Below are 22,525 nucleotides of genomic sequence, written 5' to 3'. Positions count from 1 at the left end.
GGGCGGAGCGGCCGCGGCGGCAGCGGGGGGGACCCCGGGGCAGGCACAGCCGGCTCCGGGGGTGCGCCCGCCGCCGCCCCCCGGCCCCCCGGCCCCCCGCCACAGGCCACCGAAGGCCGGGCGGCGTTGCCCGCGGCTCCCTCCTCCGCGCCCCGGTTCCGGCGGCCCCGGCGGCGGGGAGGACGTGCGTGGGCGCCCGTCGCGGCCGCCGCTCTTTCCGCCTCGCCCGTCCCGGGAGGTCCCGCCCCCGCCCGCGGCCGCCCCAGCCCCGCGGGGAGGCTCCGGGCCTGGCGGGGGGGGGGGGGGGGCGCGCCCCCCGCCCGGGGCCTGCGGCGGGGCCGCCGGATAAAGCGGTGCCGGCCCGTCCGCCTGCCGCCACAGGGGCGGCCGGGACGGGCCCAGCGGGGCGCCCGGCCATGGCGAGCCCCGCACGGCCGCGGCAGGAGCTGGCGGCGGAGGAGCGGCGGCTGCCGCCGCTGCCCCGCGAAGCCAAGCGGGAGGCGGCGGCCGAGCGGCTGCTGCTGCTGGAGCTGCGGCGCTGCGGGCGGCCGCCGGCCCCCGGCCCCGGCGAGCGGCGGGAGGCGGGGGAGGAGAAGGAAGAGGAGGAGGAGGAGGAAGCGGCGGCGGGCGAAGGCTGTTGCGGCAAGTGCAAGAAGCGGGTGCAGTTCGCCGACTCGCTGGGGCTGAGCCTCGCCAGCGTCAAGCACTTCAGCGACGCCGAGGAGCCGCAGGTGCCGCCCGCCGCGCTGTCCCGCCTGCAGAGCCCGCCCGCCGAGCAGCGGGACCCCCCGCCGCCGCCGCCGCCGCCCGCCCTGCGCCTGGTGCCCGACTTCCCCGAGGGCGGGGGGCCCAGCGCCGAGCGGCTGCGGCGGCAGCGCGTCTGCCTGGAGGGGCTGGGGCGGCCCCCGGCGCCCACCGACGTGCGGGGCACGGTGCGGGTGCTGGGCGGCCCCGGCCCCAAGGAGGTGACGGTGCGCTACACCTTCAACGAGTGGCTCTCCTTCCTCGACGTGCCGGCCGCCCCGCTGCCCCCGGCCCCGCCGGCCGCCGGCGACCCGCCGGCCGAGCGCTACGGCTTCACCCTCTGCGTCCCGCCGGGCCTGCGGGAGGGCTCGGCCCTCCACTTCGCCATCCGCTACCGCAGCCCGCAGGGCGAGTGCTGGGACAACAACGGCGGCCGCAACTACACGCTGCGGTGCTGCGGCTCCCCCGGGGGCGGCCCCGCGGCCCCCGCCGCCGCCGGCTGCAGCCCGCCGCCCCCCGCCGCCCCCCGCTACTGATGCCGGCCCAGGGGAGCCGGCCGGGCCCCGAGCCCCCACTCGGGAGGGCGACAGCCAGCGCCCGGAGACCGCCCGAAATCCGGGTGGGGGTGTTTTTTGGTTTTTTTTAAGCGGGCCCTTCGGTCTGGCCAGCGGAACACGGATGTGCGTAGGCTCGCGTTGCTGTGGCTTGTGGAATCGTTTTCCTGGTTTGTGGTTTTTCTTTTTTTTTTTTTTTTTTTTCTTTTTTGGAGAGAAGAAGGAGACTGAGCAGCGTGGGCTTTGCTTTTCCCCTCTTGAAGTGAACTTGGGCTTGACTCCGCTTACCCGAGTAGTCAGAGCCGCACGGAGCACTGGCGTGAAAACTTTTAATGGCGTGTTCTCCGCAGATCTAACCTAGCATCCCAGTCTCCCCGTTCTCGCATCCCTTTCAAAGACACAGTACTGCGACAGCAGCGGTGTGCTTTGTCTTTCTTTTTATTATTTTTTTTTTTAGTTCAATGGACTCCGTAACAATACCATTCACTGTTGCGATCACCTGTCAAACTCATGACAGGCTTGTGTGCCCGGCCCACCTTCGCCGTGCCTGTGGCGGTTCGCAACAACAGGCAGTCTGGTTCAGGACTGGGTCTGGGGCTGGACTGGGCTGCTCTGCTTTTTGTCGTTCAGCACACTTCGATAAGGCTCCCTGCCTTCCCCAGGCTTGCGTGTAGATCCCGTCTGGCTAATAGCAGCCAACAGGGACTTCTGCAAAAACGTTTTCGCTTAAAATAGACTGGTGACTTCTTTTCACACAATTGACGAGTCTAAAAGCGGGACAAAGGAGGAGTTAAAGTATTCGCTGATGCTGGGTTTATCACGAGTGCTTTGGTAACACCTTTGAGTAATGCACTGTAAGGTAAAAGACGGTGTCTGTCCCACACATAGTTCTGCGTTTTCAGATTTGGGAAGCCGTGACGGATTTGGATGGCCACCTTGCTGAGGAGTGACGATGCGATACAGAGAGGGCGTCCTCAGCAATGAATGAAAACAAGTGCCTTAGTTCAGCTCTCCTTATGTTACATTTTGCACCACATTTCTCAAGTATTTATAATTTATTCGGCTTATTTTGCTACATCTTTTTCAGTATTTGTATGTTGTTGGGAAAGGGGTTTATTGAGCACACCGCTGGACTTTATAGCGCTGGACACTTGAAATGATTTCTGCAGTCTTCACTTTTGCATCGCAAGCCTAGAGCTTGACTACTACTGGTGTCCCCCGTCCTGAAATGAAGCAAAAAGTACCAATGAAAATGGGTTTGTAAGAATAAAAAAAGCTTTAAAAACGTTAAAAAGCTCACCATTACCAATCTTCTTTTCTGTATAGCAAAACGTACCAGCATCCTTCTTAGTTTTGCAGCCTGGTTGTGCCCCTACCCTAATGTGTGCGGTGCAGAGGGGATCGAGCTGTTTGTTGTGCCTCACGATAACCAGGGGCGCTGCTCGTCCCTACGAGGCTTTTAGGGCTACAGCTGAAAATGGCTGCGGGTCCTGCCAGAGCCACGGGGCAGATCGCCCTGTGAGTACGTGACGGCTCCGTACGCTCTTGCAACGGGCATCTTGTGCGGAGCTGTGATGTGAGGATGCTTTGCTAGCACAGGTGGAAAATAGGCAGGTTTCGGTTGCATTTTGTTCTGGCTCTTTTGCAGCTTTGATTCTGCTTGTTTTAGTCCAATACAGTATCTCAAAATTCGGGTGAATTTTGGGGATGAATAAATAAGTAGGTAAGACATTGTCAGGATGCAGGTAATGTTCTGACATGGATGTATGTTCTTCAGCAAGACCTTGGAAGATTATTTTCCTTTTTAAAACAGAGCATACTGTGAGTTTTCTCAGGTCTTCATTTCCTCTGAAGATATAAAACATCTTAAAGCCCATTTTGAGCACCTTAGAATATTTTGCACCTCTATAAAACTCCCCGTGCTTGAAAATTTAAGTCTTCAGATAACCTGCCTCTTTGGAGAGCTGGTACAAAATCGGAGATGGAAGCGGGGGGGCTTACTGGGGAAAATCCTGCATTACAGGATTACAGGATATTACATGGAATAATCTGAATGAATTAGCCTTTCTTCAGATAGTTGTGTCAATGAAATAGCGTGCTCTTAAGCTGACATGGGATGCTAACAGCATTAACATTGATTCTTCATTTAAGTACAATGCAATATTTGGAGCTTCTGGAGCCCATTCCTTATTCTGTATTTTGTTTATTAAGTGCTTCAGAGAAGAAGGAAACTTCGCCAAAAAAGGGAGGGGAGGGATCTCTCCTTAAACAGAATTTAAAGGAGTAGCTGTATTCTGGTGGCTGTGTCTGGGCAGAGGTGCAGAGCTGGTACCTTGGAGAATCCCAGCTAGCTGCGCTGATTGATAGAGGGCTAGAAATGTTCTCTGGTAGGTTGTAAACTATGGGCAAGGGGTGTAAAACATCCACATCCAGAAAATGTAACATTTATGTATTCTCTTCAGACGTGTGATCTGAAATTCGAAACACAAGTATTTGCTGAGACTAAACAGCAAAATGCTTTTGAGTGCTTCAGAAGTTTGGTGCCAAGCTAAAATCCTGCAAACTGTGATAATTAAAGTACAACATTTTTGTTTTGATAACAGGTAAAGTGCTTTTATTTATTATTAAGAATTACTTTTTGTGAAAGAAAAGGGGGAACCTCTCTCAGACGAGAATCAAACATACTCACTTTTAATAGATAGTACATTTTTGTGCTTATGCGATGTTATAGAAGCATAGATTTCCAAAGCAGGTTTCAAAGACTGCCTACACGGAGTTCTCTGTATTTTCATAGATGAGGTTACTGAGAGCTGTAGAATTGCAAGACACTGGGCAGCAGCGTAAAAATTGGAACTGGACAATGTGTGGACTGAATGCTAGTAAGCCTGCATCAGCAAAGCACAGGGCTGCTGCTTGTGGTTGTAGATTGAGATACATGGCATAGTTGCAACTTTATTCTCAAAGAAATATATGCAAAATGAATTAGTTCTAATTCTAAAAAATCAACAGGCCCGTATAGTGAAGTATACCATTAAGTGAAGCACTCTTTCTGTTTGGCTGCATTACTGTCAATGTAGTATTTTATAGAGATTCAGGGCATAACTTTTGGAGGATGTGCTCATAAACACCCTCCCTCCCCTAACTTAAGAAATATGATAAAGATTTCTTAGCACTCTTGGAAAAACTCCAGCTCCAAAGATTTTAATTTCATGCAGATTTCTGTTTTTTTTTTTTTCCCCAATGGATTAAGGGCTTAGGGGAGAAATAGCTGCCAAATGGTTTTATAGGTGTATATAAAACCAAAAAGTTTCATATAGTTGAACCTCCATAGTGGGTAACTGTGAAGGACATCAAAGTTAAATCTTCCTTAAGCAATTTTTTGCAGCTTACATTTAAATTCAGATTTAAATGATTCAGAAAAGGACTGTGAAGCTAAATTTACTCTGGTATCATGAAGAACTGCAAACTTGCATGCAAACTACTTTTGTTTTCTTTAAAGCTGGGGCTTTCAGTCAGGACTTGAAAAGCCTGGCTTGTGCTCCCATTGGCTTCCCTGGGATTTGGATCCAGCCCAAAGTACTGCAGGAAGGTAGGGGAAATGATCTAGGTTTAATTGTCTATTCTGTTCGGAGTCTTGTGTTATGGGGTCAGGATAACATGGCACTGTGATGAATGTTCATCTGTCAGGAGTTCAAAATCTGCTGTCTATGGGTGGCAGTAATTAAATCACCTTAATTGCTTTTCATGATTCTTTTTAAGAGGGAAAATTACTTGCCTTGGATTAGCATATTGCCAAAGACTGGTATAAATATTTATGTGATGCACTCTTTCAATAGAAAGCCTGTACATTCTTCACAGGTCTCCATAGTTCTCTTACCCTGAACACAGAAGAGCAGTCATTTGAATGCACTACTTACCATCACTTCCCCCTCTCGTTAAAGCTTCAGTAGATATTGGGCTTAGCAGTAAAAAAGGTAAGTAGTTTAGAAAGAAGCATCTCTTGCAATGCATGGATGATATTTAATTTCCTGTGTAAGCTGCAGAATCCTTTGGAGGTGCCTGTATTTGTGAAACACGTTTGAGAGTTCTGAATTTTTTTGCTCTTACAGTTGTAGAAAATACACAGTGTTGGAAGAATCACTGGCTTCTCTCTCTTTTTGCCTGCTTCCACATTAAGGGCTCATGAACTACTCTCATATTCTAAAATACTGAAAAAAGAAAAAGTAAGAATGTAAACTCTCAGTAAAAGAGCTACACACCTTCCTTCTTTTTTCATAAAGGTCATCAAGCAAAACATTTTCCTAGGAGTATGAAATAATTATGCCTGTGTTAAGAGCCGTGGAACAAAGCGATCAGTATACTCCTCACTTGAATAATGCCAGGATTTCACTGTAGATCATTATGGAAAACTCAGGAAAACAGCCAGTGCACAGCTCTTTCATGACGCTGTTTATGTGGACGTATGGTACTTGCTGGGTATGGGGAGAGACGCATTTATGTTGCATTACAGGAAGTAAGTTGAGGGGCAGGTGCTTCTCCCTAAAATTACTCTTCTACCTGCTGACGTTAGAGGGTGAAAGTAATGCTTTTAATGCCTGGAAACTTGGTGAAGTTTTATATAGAAAGACCTTTCTAGAAATGTGAGTCGTAAGTTAAAATCCTTCTTGGCCTATTTCAACATTGTACGTAAAGTGTTCACATGCTACTCTCTTGGGTTGCTTTCCTCCAGGACGGCTGTGTCTCTGGCATATCTGGGCATTTTGAAACTGTGCTTTCGATTGCAGTAAAACCTCCTGAGAAGTTGTAACCCACAGCAGAAATGCCTGTCCTTTAAACAGTTACTAATACTAAACAAATTGTTCTTTTTTTTCTGTCAGAGCATTATTTTCAAGTTTATACTGTAAAAGTCATGATAAACTTCAGTATATGTAAACATTCAAATTTTGGTGCGTACTGCTGAGGTTACTGGTTTGCAAAAATGTTGAGATCAGGAACAGGCAAACATTTTTAATACAATGCAAAAGCAAGCTTGTTTTGCTAAGACATTGCAGCTTTAGTAAAGATATTTATTGAGCTCCCTTCTATTCTAAGGAAAAAGGATATACTTTTTATAATAGCGGACATTGTACATAAGTCATGGGATCATTCCTTTGTGTTTTAACTATTCCTGTTGTTTACACTGCTCTGACAAAATCCAACAAAGCTCCTGACAGCGTGCCAAGAGAGAGATTTAATGAGTATTGCAACGTAAACGGAACTGGTGAAGCACAGAAGGTACAGCCGTAAGAGCACAGCAACTCCGAGGCTGGACCACAGTGCCAGCTCTCCAGTTCGCTGTCTCCATCAGTGACGATGAGCATCTAGCCAAGAGTAAGAACAGGGCAAGTGGATACAAACATAATACTAAAGTCATCCCAGCCTACAAATAGTATTTCTGTGCTGGACTTCCTAATCCAGATGTGCTTTCTAAGTGTTTTCCTTCTGTAGTTTGTAGGATTTCAATGATAAAGTATTTGATAAGCTACGTTTGTACACAGAACAGGGCATGTTATGACAAAATTACTTAAAATGGACATTAGGCAAGGAAAAAATAATATTTCTAGGTATCTTCTAATCACGTACAACTGACATGCACATTAACTAACACTGGTGGAGGGTGCACTTACATGTGTGTTGCTAAGGAAAGGAAACATACAGATCTGTCTCAAAGAGAGAGGGAACAGACATCTAAAATGCAGTGATTGTGTTGAGTAGTAAATGCTAATACCTTTGCTAGCTTTGCACTTTTATGAATAAGTTAGATAGTATTACACAGGCTTTTGTTCCTTAGCAGCAGTAGTTTTCTTATGTTACTTGTAATAAGTAATGTACTGTTACTGTATGGTAAGTTGATGGTTAATTTGCAGTAAGAACTAATTTTTCCTTGACTGAGAAAGTGAGCTGTCTTAACCTCTGCACTACAGATTGGGAAGAGAGGGAAATTATAGAGCCTGAATTTTTTTCTTTTCTTTTTCTTGATGGGTCCTCTCTGTAGAATGTATCCTGAAGGTTACTACTGCTCCTTTGCAGGTATAAATAGCAGGTATAAATAGGGAGAGATAATCTGAGTAGTAACCTTGAGGTAGAAAGTAGGAGCAGGTGGCATGAATTAGGAGTGCACTAGTGTTGCATCTACCACCAAAACTTAACAACAGAATTTTCAGGCATTAATGGAGAAGTAATCTCCTTCATACTTTTAAGGGAATTAATAAGAAATTTCACATTCCCATGACTACATGCCTGTATGACAGCATGTACCATCTACAGCTGTATTCTTGTTGGAAATGATGATAAAGAAATGCATTGGAAAGGTACTGGCATTTTGGAAGAAATTATTATGTATTGAAAGGGCCTCTATTTGAAAACAAACATTTTTTGGTAAACATAGTGCTGTGCTTTGTATTGGTAGCTAGAAGGGTGTTGGTAACACACCAGGGGTTTGGCTACTGCACAGCATCAAGGCTGCCTCTCCAACATGCCCCCCTCACCAGCAGGCTGGGGGTGGGCAGGATCTTGGGAGGGGAACACAGCCAGGACAGCTGACCCAAACTGACCGAAGGGATATTCCATACCATATGATGTCCGCTCGGCAAAAAAAGCTAAGAGAAAGGAGGAGGAAGGGGGAGGCGTTCGTGGTTTACGACGTTTGTCTTCCGGAGCAACCGCTACGTGTACCGAAGCCCTGTTTCCCGGGAAGTGGCTGGACATCGCCTGCTGATGGGAAGCAGAGAATAAAATCTTTGCTTCCTTTCTTTTTGCTTCTGCACGCAGCCTTTGCTTTTGCTTTTTATCTGCCTTCATCTTGACCCACGAGGGTTTTGTTTGGTGGTGGTGGGGTTTTTTTTCCATCTCGTTTTCTCCCCACCTGTCCTGCTGAGGAGCGGAGTGATAGAGCGGCTTGGTGGCTCCTGGCATCCAGCCAAGGTCAAACCCACCGCAAAGTGTTACTGATGGAGCTGTCCCTCTTTATAAATTACAGCTACACTATTTATAAGGATGTTTATTTTGTTTCCTAGCATACATTCTCAGACCTTGAAACGGTATGCAGTGCTTGTTCCAGTAATTAAGCTGTTTAAAACAAAGATTTTGCATGTACTGTTTTAGGGACCAAGTTCCTTAGAGTATAAAACTGGCAGTCCTTCAAGCCTGTGCCCTCTAAAAGTGTAAGATGTGATTACATTTCTCTGAGCTCACTGGAAGCTTAAACAGTAATCAAACCTTTCTTCCCCCTACACTTTCACCATAAGTGCACTTAATTATCTAGTTGTGAACATGGAGATTTAAAATGCAAAATCTAATGTATTTTACCTATTAGAATAATAATAATTAAATTCCATCTTAATAAAATATTCACTAAAAGAAATTTACATTGCAATACTTACACACCTAATATGAGGAGAATTATCACTGTATTTGCCTTTTATTTGAAAGTGAGAATGGAGGCTACATTTGTAGTCTCAGGTAGTCACAGTATCTTATTCCGTATGCTATATTGTTAATGGAATACATTACATTTCAATTAATTGTACAAAATTATAAAATACACTTTAAATGCTAGTGAGGAATGGGAGTTTTTTCTAAATTAGACATTTTGTCTGTCCTCTGCTTTAGTAATGTTATCACACAGCATGAACACCACAAAACAATAGAAGTTCTAAACAGAGATGAATTTTGGGAAGCAAGAAAAATAAGGGGAGGTTTTTGAAGGCCACAGTGCCATGGAACTAGTTTTGAGTTTCTGTTTCTCTTCTCACAAAACCCCACAACAATCCCCTGAAAAAAAAAAAAGAAGCTTTTTTCTGTATGCCATTAAAAAAGCTTTGCACTGCTTAATTTTTCTGCAAATTTCTAATAGAAAACAAATTCAAGCACAGCAATGACTTGAAAAGAACCTGATCAAAATTTTTGCTTGCCTTTTTTTTTAACATGTTGTCTTAAAAGTGCTGATTATTCTACAGATTTAATAATAAACAATAAAACACTATACTGAATGTTTCACTTCTGTCAGGCAAAGCTTCCTGCCAATTCATGACTTACAGCACTTGAGTTATTGTTGTAGTTAGGTTCTTCTTCTCTTGCAAAATTTAGGAGCTTTGTGAAAAGGGGAAACCTTGCATAAAGCGATGTGGTGCTTTCTGCTAATAGTTGCACCTCAACAAATTTAGAAAAGGACTCAGTGGTGAAAATATATTTTGAAGTTCCCAAGCCTCAGTGATGCAAGTTGTCTTGTTTCTTCTTGATTCTGCTCTTCTGTTCTGCTAATTGTTAAAAGTAGGATGAGACTGATTTATTAACTTTTAGAAACTAAAGAAAGAACAGTGAAATTTTTGTCACCTCCTGAAATGTCAAGGGATGCTCTTTAAAGAAACCACACAGTGCAGCTTGTGATATTTGTAAGTATCAAGGGCCAGGAGACGAGAACTCTGCTCATCTCTGGTTTTAGTATTTAAAATGAACTATGTATTTAGTCATTTAATTCAGATGCTGTATATTTTTTAAATGAAACAGGATCAATAAGAACTTAGTAACTGGGTGAGGGGTTTTAAATCTAACATCTTTTGTGCTCAGTGAGAGAAAAAGTTGGCAGCAGAATAATGTAGCTGGTTACAGGTAGCTTAATGAAGTTTTATTGTCAAAGTAGGGCAGGAACTATTTCATCACACGGGACATACAAGCAAACAGGTTTCAAGACTACCTTACACGCTATTATAAATCACAGCAATATATTTTAGAACATGTGAACTATTAGAAAATAGTACTTTGGTTGCCAAAAACTGAGTCTCTCAGGCATTTCTTTTGCTGAACAGAAAAGCTCAGACATGTGCAGTGAGTTTATGCATCTGTATGTGGCACTGTAGGATGCTGAAGATGGTCCAGTGTTGCTTCAGGATCAGAGTCTTCTCATAGCTATGTGTTTCCTGGACTCTCAATAACCAATTTCTGCGTGGAGTACAGTTGGCCAATAGTAACCTGAAATCAAACCAAAATATCAGAAAAGCGAAACTGGAAAGTAAACAGGTTATAATTTCAGCTTCACAAGAGAGATTAAAAACAAACCAAGAACTGACTAGCCCATATATTAAGGTTTTTCATAATGACATGTTTCTTTCTATAAGCGTTTTTTGTGAATAATACTGGTATCAGCCTAGACCTTAAGAAAAATAACCAATGCATAAAATATCTGTATATATAAAATCTTGAAATAATGACATTGAGGAATACTGTTCAAAGGCTCATATTAAAAATTAACATGAGAAGTTACTACACAGGAAAAACAAACAAGCTGTATGTTTAGAAAAATGAAAAGGTGAATATAATGAAAAATAGAAAGATAGATATAGTCAGCAGATATTTCTTATTATGCTTTTTGGGTGGAGAGCCTAGATATAAATTGCATGGTATAGTATTGTTTTTACTGTTTTACAGTTCCTTTGGAACCCTAATTTAATTTGCCTTACAAATGGTGAAAACAGTTACACAGTTCAGCGGTAACATTTTACACACACTGGAACTGACCTCTTGTTCATGAGATGGTATTCACACCTCATATATTTGTCCTTTCTAGTGTAATGAGGAAATGAAAAATGACAAAAATGCAACACTGATGCTTTGATTCCTCTTGTTCTTTAGAACTTTCTAGAATGCATCGTAACATTGGTAAATTGTAGTCGGATGCGCAGTTGGCAATAGTCACACACAGCTCTTTGCTCAACAGTTGAGATGTGGAAGAAAGAAGTTTCATGCAAGTAGGGTAATGTAAGCAGGAGAAGACAACATTTATTTTAAGAGTATGAATTTTGGAGTCTAATTTTTAGTATCTATTATGCCTTTTCTCACCCCTACTTTCTCCCCAAGGCCTGGGTACACAGTAGCTCTGTGTTCTTTTCACACCAAAAAAACCCCCAAGTTCATATACTTAATTATGAAATTAGGACAAAAAAGGCTAGATGCTTAATTACACTAAGCACAACATATTTAGTAGAATTTAATAATGCAGAAACTAAGCCTGACAGCAAGTCAGGCTCTCAAAGTTGTAAAAAATTAGGGAAAGGAATTTTTCAGCATTTTTCATTTACTGTTTTTGAGGGGAAAAAATCCTGGCAGCTCTTAAATAAAAATTTCTCATCTATGCCGACACTCACATAAAATGTAAATAGTATCGCCTTTTAGGAAATGAACTATTTCATCTTGATAAACAGCCTTGTCTGAAACTTGTAACGCATTGATTTTTATCTTGAAATATTTATTACAGGGGAGGATTTATGAGCCATTCTTAAAGGAACAGAAGTTCTCCTTGCCAGCAAATACTCCCCTCTTTTGGCACTCAGAACTAAGTCAGTAACAGCATATGAACAACTCTGATTATTTTTGAAATTAACTTATGAAGTACGTTGCATACAGAATATTTAAAACAAACGTGGTACACAACTGTGGCATGTGTTACCAACAGAAATTTTAAGCTGTCAACAAGTGTTACTTATCAGAGAACTCACTGCTCTGGGTTATGTGGCAGGCTATACACTTTAGTTGCACAAACCATGCTGTGGTACTTAATTTTTGTATACTGTGTTCTGAAGCCCAAAGAATCTTTAATCCTTTCCCACACAGTAGAGCAAATTTAATGGGAGGCTCAGAGGGATTACAAAAATGCTGAAACCTGAATTGCATTTTTTTTTCTCCACCAACTGGGGAGATAGATGAGGCTGAGTACGTGACTTCTCAGTCAACCATATTCAGCCGGGGAAGATGGCTTTGTAGGAAAAAGGTATGAGCTGTTGTTTGCTGTCCCGGTGCCACAAGGTGATATTATCTACTGCTGTACCTCTTGACTCGAACGCAATAAAATCATAGACGTGTGTGTTGAGCTGCTTCCTTAGTAAACCACAGACTGTGCATGCATTTCGGCGAGCGCACAGCCACCAGTGCCGTGCTGTCTGCCTTTGCTGGGCTGCTGCAGCTTGCCTGCTCTGGTGCCTCCCTTCCAGAAGCTGTGCCATGACATTTTAAGCTGAACTTTGAAACATAAGGATTTTTTTAAACCGTTAGCCTTGGATTTCTAACATTATGATCAAGCCTTTCCCATGTACTTTAGACAAAACAAATAGACCTTCCGTTTATAGCTGCTGAAAAATTCACATCTATAAACATCCACTGCCTCAGCAGAAAGACTGCACCGGTATTTACACACTGACACTCATTAACCCTCTGAATAAAAACAGCGTTCTTACCGTGTCCTCACCGATGCTAAGTCTAAAGAAAGCACTAAAGCAGCAAGCATCTCTGTGGATCATTCTCCCAAACTAAAGACTTAGGTGGCTATCTGTTGTGTTCTTTTTTCATCATGTGTGTTTGTAGCTTGTACACCGCATGCCATTTACTCTTCCGGTGGGTGGCTGGAAGCCAGTGCAGAGGTCAGTGTCAGGGTATTTTCATTAATCACAAGAAGCTTTTGTGGAAAAAGGCTCTCCCATTTGCTCAGCAACTTTGTTGCCCAGAATTTTATTTACCTCTGTAAGGTAACACATAGCAATTAAATGCTGCAGGAAAGAATGCACAATAAAGAGCCACTTTGTCCTCAGAAGACAATAAATAGAAATATAGAGGCTGCTTTTCAGATCTTACCAAATTATTTGATGTTTAAATTCTGCCTGCAAAATTATGTACTGACTTTTTAATAAGTCTGACAAGTCCAACTCTCAAAACCTGACAATTTGTCCTTGTTCAAAGATTTAGTACAAGTCTATATGGTCAGCTTTTTCTTGTGAACTTGAAAAAATCTTGCCTTCCACCTGAATCCAGGACAAGACTCAGGGTTTCAGAATGGGATTGATCAGCAGATGTAAGTGAGACAACATATGGGATGTGGTGGGTTGACCTTGGCTGGATGCCAGGTGCCACCAAACTGCTCTATCACTCCTCAGCAGGATGAATTGGGGGGGGGTGGGGAATAAGATGGAAAAAAAAAAAAAACCTCGTGGGTTAAAATAAAGGCAGTTTAATAAAAGCAAAAGCCGTGCATGGAAGCAGAAGGAAAACAAAGATTTTATTCTCTGCTTTCCATCAGCAGGCGATGTCCAGCCACTTCCTGGGAAACAGGGCTTCGGTACACGTAGCGGTTGCTCCGGAAGACAAACGTCGTAAACCACGAACGCCTCCCCCTTCCTCCTCCTTTCTCTTAGCTTTTTTTGCCGAGCGGACATCATATGGTATGGAATATCCCTTCGGTCAGTTTGGGTCAGCTGTCCTGGCTGTGTTCCCCTCCCAAGATCCTGCCCACCCCCAGCCTGCTGGTGAGGGGGGCATGTTGGAGAGGCAGCCTTGATGCTGTGCAGTAGCCAAACCCCTGGTGTGTTACCAACACCCTTCTAGCTACCAATACAAAGCACAGCACTATGAGGGCTCCTATGGGGAAGATTAACTCCATCTCAGCCAGACTCAATACATGGGGAAAAAGAAATTATTGCACAGTAAGCACCAGACCATCCTGTAACCCAACCATTCTCTGGTTGTTAAGTGTTTGTGTGTTTATTTGGAAACAGTACTTTTCCGTGCTCGTGGCTGGCAGCAGCAGTCATGGGGAGAAGCCACTTCATGGAATCTTTCACCTATTTCTGCTGGGAAAAAAACAAATAGGAGAGGTTTTCCCCAGATAACAGACTATCAAGAGATGTGTATGGGGAGGTACAGTAAGAATTAAATAGTAGAAACAAGTAAGAAGAATTAAAACAGTAAAATTAAATATTGGAAAAAAATCCTGATGTTCTGAAGACGGTAGAAGAACATGCTATCACCCTAAAAATTCAACAAATCCAGTCAAATCGCCAGCTCTGAACTCTGTCCTCTCCAATGGTCTATGGCTGGCCAGTGCCCCAGTCCCAGGGACACCTGTGGCTGGTGAGAAGGTTATGTGTTGCTTCTATGCCAAGCCACAGAAGAGATACAACTACAGTGGGACAGGGGTGAACTGGGAGGTAGCCTGAATCCTAGGAGCTGCCTTCCTGACACAGGTAGTGGAGTAGATCCTGCAGACCCATTGCCACCGCTTGCAAAATACTACTAGAAGATCATCTTCAGCTTAGAATCATAGAATCATTTAGGTTGGAAAAGACCTTTAAGATCATGCAGTCCAACCATTAACCTAACATTACCAAGTCCACCACTAAACCAATTAAGGGTAGAGTAGCAATTTCATGTTTCCTGGCTTGGGGGCTAGATTATTTATAATGAAAGTAAAAACTAGGAATCATTAAGATTGGAAAGGACCTCTAAGATCATCAGTCCAACCATCAACCCAACACCACCATGCCCACTAAACCATGTCCCAGAGTGCCACATCTACCCGTTTTTTGAACACTTCCAAGGATGGTGACTCCACCACCTCTCTGGGCAGCCTGTTCCAATGCTTGACTACCCTTTCCGTGAAGAAGTTTTTCCTAATATCCAATCTAAACCTCCCCTGGCGCAGCTTAAGCCCATTTCCTCTTGTCCTATCACTAACTACTTGGGAGAAGAGACCAACACCCACCTCACTACAGCCTCCTTTCAGGTAGTTGTAGAGAGCAATAAGGTCTCCCCTCAGCCTCCTCTTCTCCAGACTAAACAACCCCAGTTCCCTCAGCCACTCCTCATAAGGCCTGTGCTCCAGACCCTTCACCAGCTTTGTTGCCCTTCTCTGGACATGCTCCAGCACCTCAATGTCTTTCTTGTATTGAGGGGCCCAAAACTGGACACAGTATTCCAGGTGTGGCCTCACCAGCACCGAGTACAGGGGCACAATCACTTCCCTGCTCCTGCTGGCCACACTATTCCTGATACAAGCCAGGATGCTGTTGGCCTTCTTGGCCACCTGGGCACACTGCTGGCTCACGTTCAGCCGGCTGTCAACCAGTACCCCCAGGTCCTTTTTGGCCAGGCAGTTTTCCAGCCACTCTTCCCCAAGCCTGTAGCGTTGCATGGGGTTGTTGTGACCCAAGTGCAGGACCCGGCACTTGGCCTTGTTAAATCTCACACAGTTGGCCTCAGCCCATCGATCCAGCCTGTCCAGGTCCCTCTGCAGGGCCATCCTACCCTCCAGCAGATCAACACTCCCACCCAACTTGGTGTCATCTGCAAACTTGGTGTCATCTGCAAATGAAAAAAGCAAAAAGCTTTTGAAGGTATGTGGCATGTCTTGTGGTTTGTATCCATATCCAGCTCAGAGCTGAGGTAGAAGTGACTGCTCCTGTTTCTGCAGGGCTGAAAATAAGGTGACCAGGTTTTAAAAAAATTTCTAATTTGCCTCGGTCATTTTAGAGTGCATGGTTCTACTCTGAAAAGTATGATGGCACCTTTCCTTGACAGCTCTGTATATATTCCAAATGTCTGTCCACTTTAATAACCACCACATTTTATCCCTCCTTAGTTGTGTTGGTTCTGCAGTACAAAGGTGGCCAGGCATCTCTTTTCCCCATGTACTTTACAGAACTGTAATTGCGTGGTGAATAATCTGTGAGCGCTAACAAATCCTACTGAGCACTGATGAAGATACTTTTTCTCACTGTCACTGAACTACTCATCATTATCTTCCTGCCAAACCTGACAATCTCTGAACTACTAGCTGCCTGCATGGGTGAGGTCTCACTGACAAATTTCAATGTGAATACCCTAAAATTACTCAAGTAAGTAGCTAGGCGGCAGACCTGAGGAAAGGCGACATCCAAAAGGAAGTGTCAATGTACAGCCTAAGTGTGCACCCACACAGGTGGATCTGAAGAAGGATGTCCACAGCTTCAGTCATCAAATGCAAAATCAAAATGACAAGAAATCTTGGCTTGTAATATGTCTGAGCAGGAGGGACACATGAGAAAGACAGACAACAATTTAGGTCTCAGCCCTTGAAGGAATCTTAGCACCTTGCACAGCTGGTGACGTATCTTGATTGAGTTCCCCAGCACATAGAAACATCATCTTCGTAATTGCAATCAGGGTATGTTCTTATGTAAATCAATGCAATATGACTATACAGACACTCATAATGGTACTTTTACCAACGCTTTCTAAGCTAAGTCAATATAAGAGTTGTACAGAGGAGCATCCCTTCTCTGTCCTTTCTATGTCTCACCCCATTTGTTACATAAAACCCAAAATTAACAAACAGTGTTTGTTTATTTAATAATACTCCCCTCATTTAAATATAGTTTCTGAAGTAATCTCTAGGGAACAATTTCTGCCCTTAAAGGCAAACCAACCCCAGGGATTTTTCATGCAACTCTTTATTTTTTGATGGCAGACAAAAGCAGGAGCGGCCTAACAGGAGACGGTGCAACACTCTTACTCCACGTAGAATAAACTTATTGGTAAAGACAAGGCCTAAACTCATAAAAGTGCCACCACAGCACAGGAATATGAAAACATTGTAAGACAGCAATTCTTTAGCTCTCAACTATTTAAAAATTGATTTCCCGAGAGGGTCATCACAGGAGAAGTAGAAAATGTTTCTTGTTTTTCTTAAAGAAATGCAGATGATAACTAAAGTTGATGCACTATAGATGATTTTACATATTAAATACATTTACACAAAATATATATGAAGGTTGTTATATATATACACACATAAGTATGTATAAAAATATATTAAAAAACCAATCTCTCTAAAACATATCCCTCTTCTCTCTTTTGTTCCAAATTTGCTTGCAGGGAAGAAATGGTTACCTTATTACAGCCAGGGATCACATATAAATATATGCATTTTGATGGTTCTTTATTATGGAGAAAAAGGAAAAAGTCCTGTTTATTAATATATCTATACCATACACACACACATATATATTTTAAATCAGATTGATTTGTCCTGTTGCACCTGAAAAGTTGACAGGTGTATCTCACAGGCACACTGCTGAATCTTAACTAGGAAGAAAAATCCCCGATGACACCACAGTCGTATCGAGTATACTGCTGCTAATCTTGGCCTCTAACACTACATGAAGAAGTTGCGCATTCCTATTTTCTTGCACTATGATTATAAAATGCATATTGAGTGAATGCTGACAAGAACAGAAATGTACAAGAATAATAATTACTTATAAGAGCCAGCAACAATGTTAAGTTGTTTACTTACTATCTTTCCTGTTGGATGATGCCAACCAATTTGCAATCCTATCGCAAATGTAAGTTAAGTGGTGGGTTTTTCAAAGAAGCATTATCTTTTTTCCCATGCCCAAAGTCAGATATGCTATACGCAGCACACTTTATCATAAATATTTTTCATATTAAGGAAAGCCAGCTTAATGTTTTTTAAATGAATACAGACAGCAATTTTTGAAATGATCTTGTATTGCAATAATAAACACACCAATGTGGTACATAGTAATTTAAAAAACTCAAACAGAACCAAAAACTCATCAATAACTGTTCAGTGCTTTGCCAGATCTTTGTGTTGGTATTAAATGCTGTAGCAGCAGCCTTATTTATTTTTGCTTAGGAAAGAATGTTGAAAACCTGCATATGGGTCCTTAAAAACACAGGTTGTTACAGTTCCTCAGAGCTGGAATCAACATGGAAAAAACTGTATGATTTTGGAGATATTTCCCTTATTTTCAGTGATTCCACTTGTCTACACAGCAATGGGAAAGGAAATGAAGGAAAGCATGGAGCTGAGAAGTTAAAACTACTGTACATTTTACTTCTGCCTGTGTTTTGCAAACACTGTTTTCTTTGTTCCTTTGTGCTGCTGCTACATGAAGCTTTTCAAAAGGCAGGAAAAAATAATTTATAGCTATCATTTGTCTGGCTTTCACTAAGTAGGAAGGTATGAAGTAAAGTAAGCCAGCTAATAAGCGAGAATTTATCTGAAAGTTATTTCTCTTAATAATGATAAATTATGTACTTTTGTTAGAACCATACGCACTGTATCTTGGTACACCTTTATTCAGCCTATCAGAAGCAGGTTGACATATTTATTTAATGCTCTTATTAATTTATTCTGTGGGTCTCCCTGAAGAGACACTCTTCAGTGAAAAGAACAGACAATCATATCTAATCCAGCAATGATTAACACAAAAAATACTGCAAGCATATACACTCATGCATTTGTATATGATGATCTACAATAGAAAGGGATTCTTCTTTTTAAATGCTGATTATTTCTCAGTTAAGAGAGCCTTTTTTTTAAAAAAAAAAAAAATTACACAAACTTGCTACTATCCTTACAGACAACATGAGCATGACAGACATGGCCTGCGTTCCAAATAGCTACACGCTTGATACAGCTTGAAATAACAAGTAAAGGTCCTTGACAGGAAGAAAAACATTGGAAAGCCAAGTGGACAAGATCACATGGTCCTTCAGTAAAGTCACACTGTTTCACTTCTCTCATTTCTTGCAAACCTCTCAGCCTAGAGAAAAAAAAGAGTGTGACAAGGAAAATGCCATCTTAGAAGTACGCAGGGCTCAACAGCAGATGGCACGGGCAGCAGCCTGCTGCAAAGGGGAAGAAGCGTCCCTCGCCTGCTGCAAAGGTAACCTTACAAAGATGCCAGACAGCGGGTCGCAGGAAAGCAAGCAAGGACTTATTTTGGGCTTAAACAGCCAGGTGAAGGTTTGTAACAACACACATCCAAGGAAGAAACAGATCTGCAGAGGTAACACTGACCCGGTGTGATCTTTGCATGCTTTCGCCATCCTGGCAATCTCCAGGCTCCCACCTCTCCTCTCTTCCTATTCCTTACCTGCTAACGTATTTCAGCATCTCGCCTTTTCTCTCTCGTTCACATATAAAACCTCCACCTCCACAAAGCAGCTCAAACTCTTTGGAAAGCCAAACGCAGAAGAAGCAGGTCTTCTAAAAAGTCAGTCCCGTGTGGGTAAAGGGGAGAAACTTAATATAGGCTGATCTGTTCTCAATATAGCACGCAGAAGAAAGAAATCACTCAGTTAAGATGCTGAGTGTGGCAATGAAAGGAATACAAAACATTAGTACTTGAAAATACAGAAACAAAGACCTGGATAACATTGTGCTGAGCGTGGTGTAACAGGTACTCTAGTAATGCTGAGACATTTGGTATGTAAATGCCCAAACCATTCACAGAGGACCTTATGTTTTGTAGCAACTACATAAGCAGAATTCATCAAAGCCAGTGGGAGTGCCTGCCTTACTTTTGTCAGTAGTATAATACAACAGCCACTGTCACAAAACACACATTCTGCACTATGTCCAGGAAAATACTGTAATGTTTGTGTATCACAAATAAACTAACTCCACAATACAAACAAAGACTAAATTGTCATTATAAAAGGAAAATATTTCACTCCTCAGTGTCCTCTTGGTTCACGAATTGTAAGAGACTTTTGGAATGAAACACTGAAGAAAATTTAGTCCTTACAGACAGGTATAAACAAAAAATAAGTATGCTTACAGAAAAGTGTGATAAAGTAAATTTTGTAACACTTAGAGCTTCCATACCATGCACTACTGCAGAACTAAAATGAGCTGCCACTTTACACTCGACAAAAATTTAAAGACCTTCTTTTACAGCATTTGTATTTTGTCAGATGCTAGAAATGCAATATGCTGAAAGAATCAACTTTAGCCTTACTTCTCATGTAAACTGGGGAACGTGGCTGCTGGGAAGAGCTGCAGAACAGTTACACAAGGATGTACGCGGCATGTTTGTAGATTAATGTCTTTCAGAAAATTACTTATCCACCTGTGCCCCCCCCCCCCCCCCCTTTTTTAATACAGCACATCACCTTCTACATTTATTCTCCCTCCTAGTTACAGAAAATCTCTGCAAAATCTCTGATTTTGTCCCAAACCACTGGAACTTAGAGAAAGTTCCAGAGACAGTGAATGGCACATGGACTTTGTTTTTAACTAAGATTTGCCTGTCTAAATGATGATGTCTAAAGCCTCGAAAAGCTCGCATGTTTATCTTCACTGTATTTTTAAGTGAACAATACATAAAGTAAGTGCAAGGCATCAGAGTGTGTCACTGGTAAAGTGACACTGAACTTCAGGACATCTTGAGACAGCTGGTACCAAGGTATTAAGGACTGAAAAGCAAGACTGTCTGGCTGTAAATCTGGGAAAATGCATCTGAGGGTCTATGTACAAGAAACATGCCAGAGAAGATGTTGGAGCTCACCGAAATCAAAAGTAGTTCACGAGTGTGCAAGCCCAACGTTATGAGAACAGCCAAAGTCGCTGATTCTTCAATGAAGAAAATGCTGTCAGTGCAGTGGCACAAGGCAATGCAGACTGCTCTAGAAAATGTGTTTGGCTTGGCAGGATGGAAAACCTTGGTCACCTGCTGCCTTTGAAGCCAGTAGCTATTCTGATCCCAGTTGGGCCTGCGCTTGCTGCCATTCAAAGTTCATATCTGTAGTATCTGATGTGGCACAATAGTCACCTATGCACATTTGCTACTCTTCCACTTTGATGTTTATAAACAAGAAGCTTTCACAGTATCTGCAGTACCAAAGCATGTGACTGCACATACACCTGCAGTAATAACTCCATGAGACAAATGTACAAGTACACAACATGTATTATGCTTGAGGACTCTCCAGTGGGAGCTGAGGTGACACCGTTCCTTGCAGGATCCTGCCCAGTATTTTCCAGAAAGTATACAGGTAGCAGAAGTGCAGAAAGGTGTAATTACTCTCAGAGCTCAGATCTTAGATTACCTGTTTGAACAAAAGAATTAACTGTAACTCATAGGAAAACTGCAGCAATTAAGACAGGCTGGCACAATCACTTACTACAGAAAGATGCACCAACTAAGGCAAATATGTCTCCTTTCAAGCAGAACATACTCGTGTACATCTGGTAAGGCAATACATTATTTACCTAAATAATCTTGGATTCGTTCTTTTGTTTATTCTGAATCTTATTCAATACACCAAACATAAAGGGGAAAAGTTCAGGTGACTCAGAACTGTAATACTGTTTAACCTAGCAATTTAAATTTTCTGTTTTGTTAATGGCCTTTGAGCCACAAGAATTTTTTTTTTTTTTTTTTTAAAAAGGCATTTTAATCTGCTACGGATGCTATATTTTGGGAGGTGAAAGACACAGTGAGCTGCTGAATTTTTACATGAATTTATGTTAGCCACAGTTTAATTATTTGGTGGTGATACATCTGCTTCAAGACTCCAGACTGTCCTTACTGAGATTCCTAGTGCTGCCTACAAGATGGCACCAAGTACACTGCATTTTGTAAAACTGCCAGGTGCTTTAATACCACTTTAAAGTAACAAGGTCTTTCAGCATTTTGGGAAAAAAAGAAGTCAATCCTGTAACATATATACTTTTCCAAGACACAGAGAAACTCCTTTTTTTCCTGTCCTTCAAGGAGGCTAAAACCAAGGATTAAACTTAATTTTATATGAGGAACAACTTACTTTAAGGTTCCAATGTCTCTTTCTCTGCACTGATGTTACCTTACACACACCTCAGACATGATTACAGGCTGATGTTTTCTCTGTGCACATTCAAATTACAAAATTATATATGAAAGAACCGAAATAACTAACTGAATTTATCTTTAGAAAATATATCTGTATTTCCAAAGATAAATTTTGCATTGGATGTTTTTGATTCAATCTGTATCTTCACCCAGAAAGGAGCACCTCATCTATGTAACTACTTACAAGTCAAGTCCCTGTTGCAGTGTTTAGCTGATCTGCAAGTGCATAAGGAAAGGGATAAGAGTTTTTATTTTTCTGCATTAACAAGACTTCCTTTTTTGGCAAAATTCTAACAGATTACTAAACTACAGTCATCTGTTCCTGATAGAATCACAAAGATAATTCCCTTGTTTATCTGACTTTCTCTGATGGAGGATATCCAAGGATTTTTTTGTTGCTCAGCCATCATTCTTGGTTTAGTATCTCCAAATCCCACACCTGAAAGTGACCTGCACTTCAAAGAACATTTTTCTTCCCCCCTGCCTCTTTTGGAAGAGCTCTGGTGAAAGCTGTACAAAACACACAACATCCTTGTTCTCACACCCTCATGGAAACAGAGGTAGTCCCTTCAGCTCTTGGGAATCAAAGGCTTCAGCATTTGTGTCCTGGTTTCGGCTGGCATAGAGTTAATTTTCTTCCTAGTAGCAGGCATAGTGCTGTGCTTTGGATTTAGTAGGAGAAGAATGTTGATAACACACTGATGTTTTAGTTGTTGCTAAGTACTGCTTATGCTAGTCAAGGAC

The 22,525-nt window shown here is 42.5% G+C and overlaps 2 protein-coding genes across 5 annotated transcripts in view; one reads left to right on the top strand and one right to left on the bottom strand.

Moving 5' to 3' along the window:
* The first annotated feature begins 416 nt into the window (after positions 1–416).
* On the top strand, positions 417–1,280 carry PPP1R3G (protein phosphatase 1 regulatory subunit 3G). The gene has a single exon (XM_075706399.1). The coding sequence runs from the start codon at positions 417–419 to the stop codon at positions 1,278–1,280; it is 864 nt and encodes a 287-aa protein (XP_075562514.1).
* An 8,658-nt stretch (positions 1,281–9,938) lies between these two features.
* Positions 9,939–22,525, bottom strand: part of LYRM4 (LYR motif containing 4) — a 100,751-nt gene continuing 88,164 nt past the window's right edge. Inside the window, exon 3 of one of the 4 annotated variants that reach the window (XM_075705401.1) lies at positions 9,939–10,307. In XM_075705401.1, the coding sequence (XP_075561516.1) occupies positions 10,245–10,307 (63 nt within the window). In that variant the 3' untranslated portion in view covers positions 9,939–10,244. Of the gene's footprint in view, positions 10,308–20,922; positions 21,000–22,525 lie in introns of those variants that run through there. The other 3 variants (XR_012830846.1, XM_075705403.1, XR_012830847.1) reach the window with 3 other exon arrangements.

This window comes from Pelecanus crispus, chromosome 2 (genome assembly GCF_030463565.1).
Source record: "Pelecanus crispus isolate bPelCri1 chromosome 2, bPelCri1.pri, whole genome shotgun sequence".
Classification (NCBI taxonomy): Eukaryota; Metazoa; Chordata; class Aves; order Pelecaniformes; family Pelecanidae; genus Pelecanus; species Pelecanus crispus.
The sequence above is the reverse complement of the archived record's forward strand: the minus strand, read 5'-3'. Positions and strand labels throughout refer to the sequence as shown.

Coding starts and splice junctions, on each gene's coding strand:
- PPP1R3G (XM_075706399.1), top strand. CDS start 417: ATGGCGAGCCCCGCACGGCCGCGGCAGGAGCTGGCGGCGGAGGAGCGG.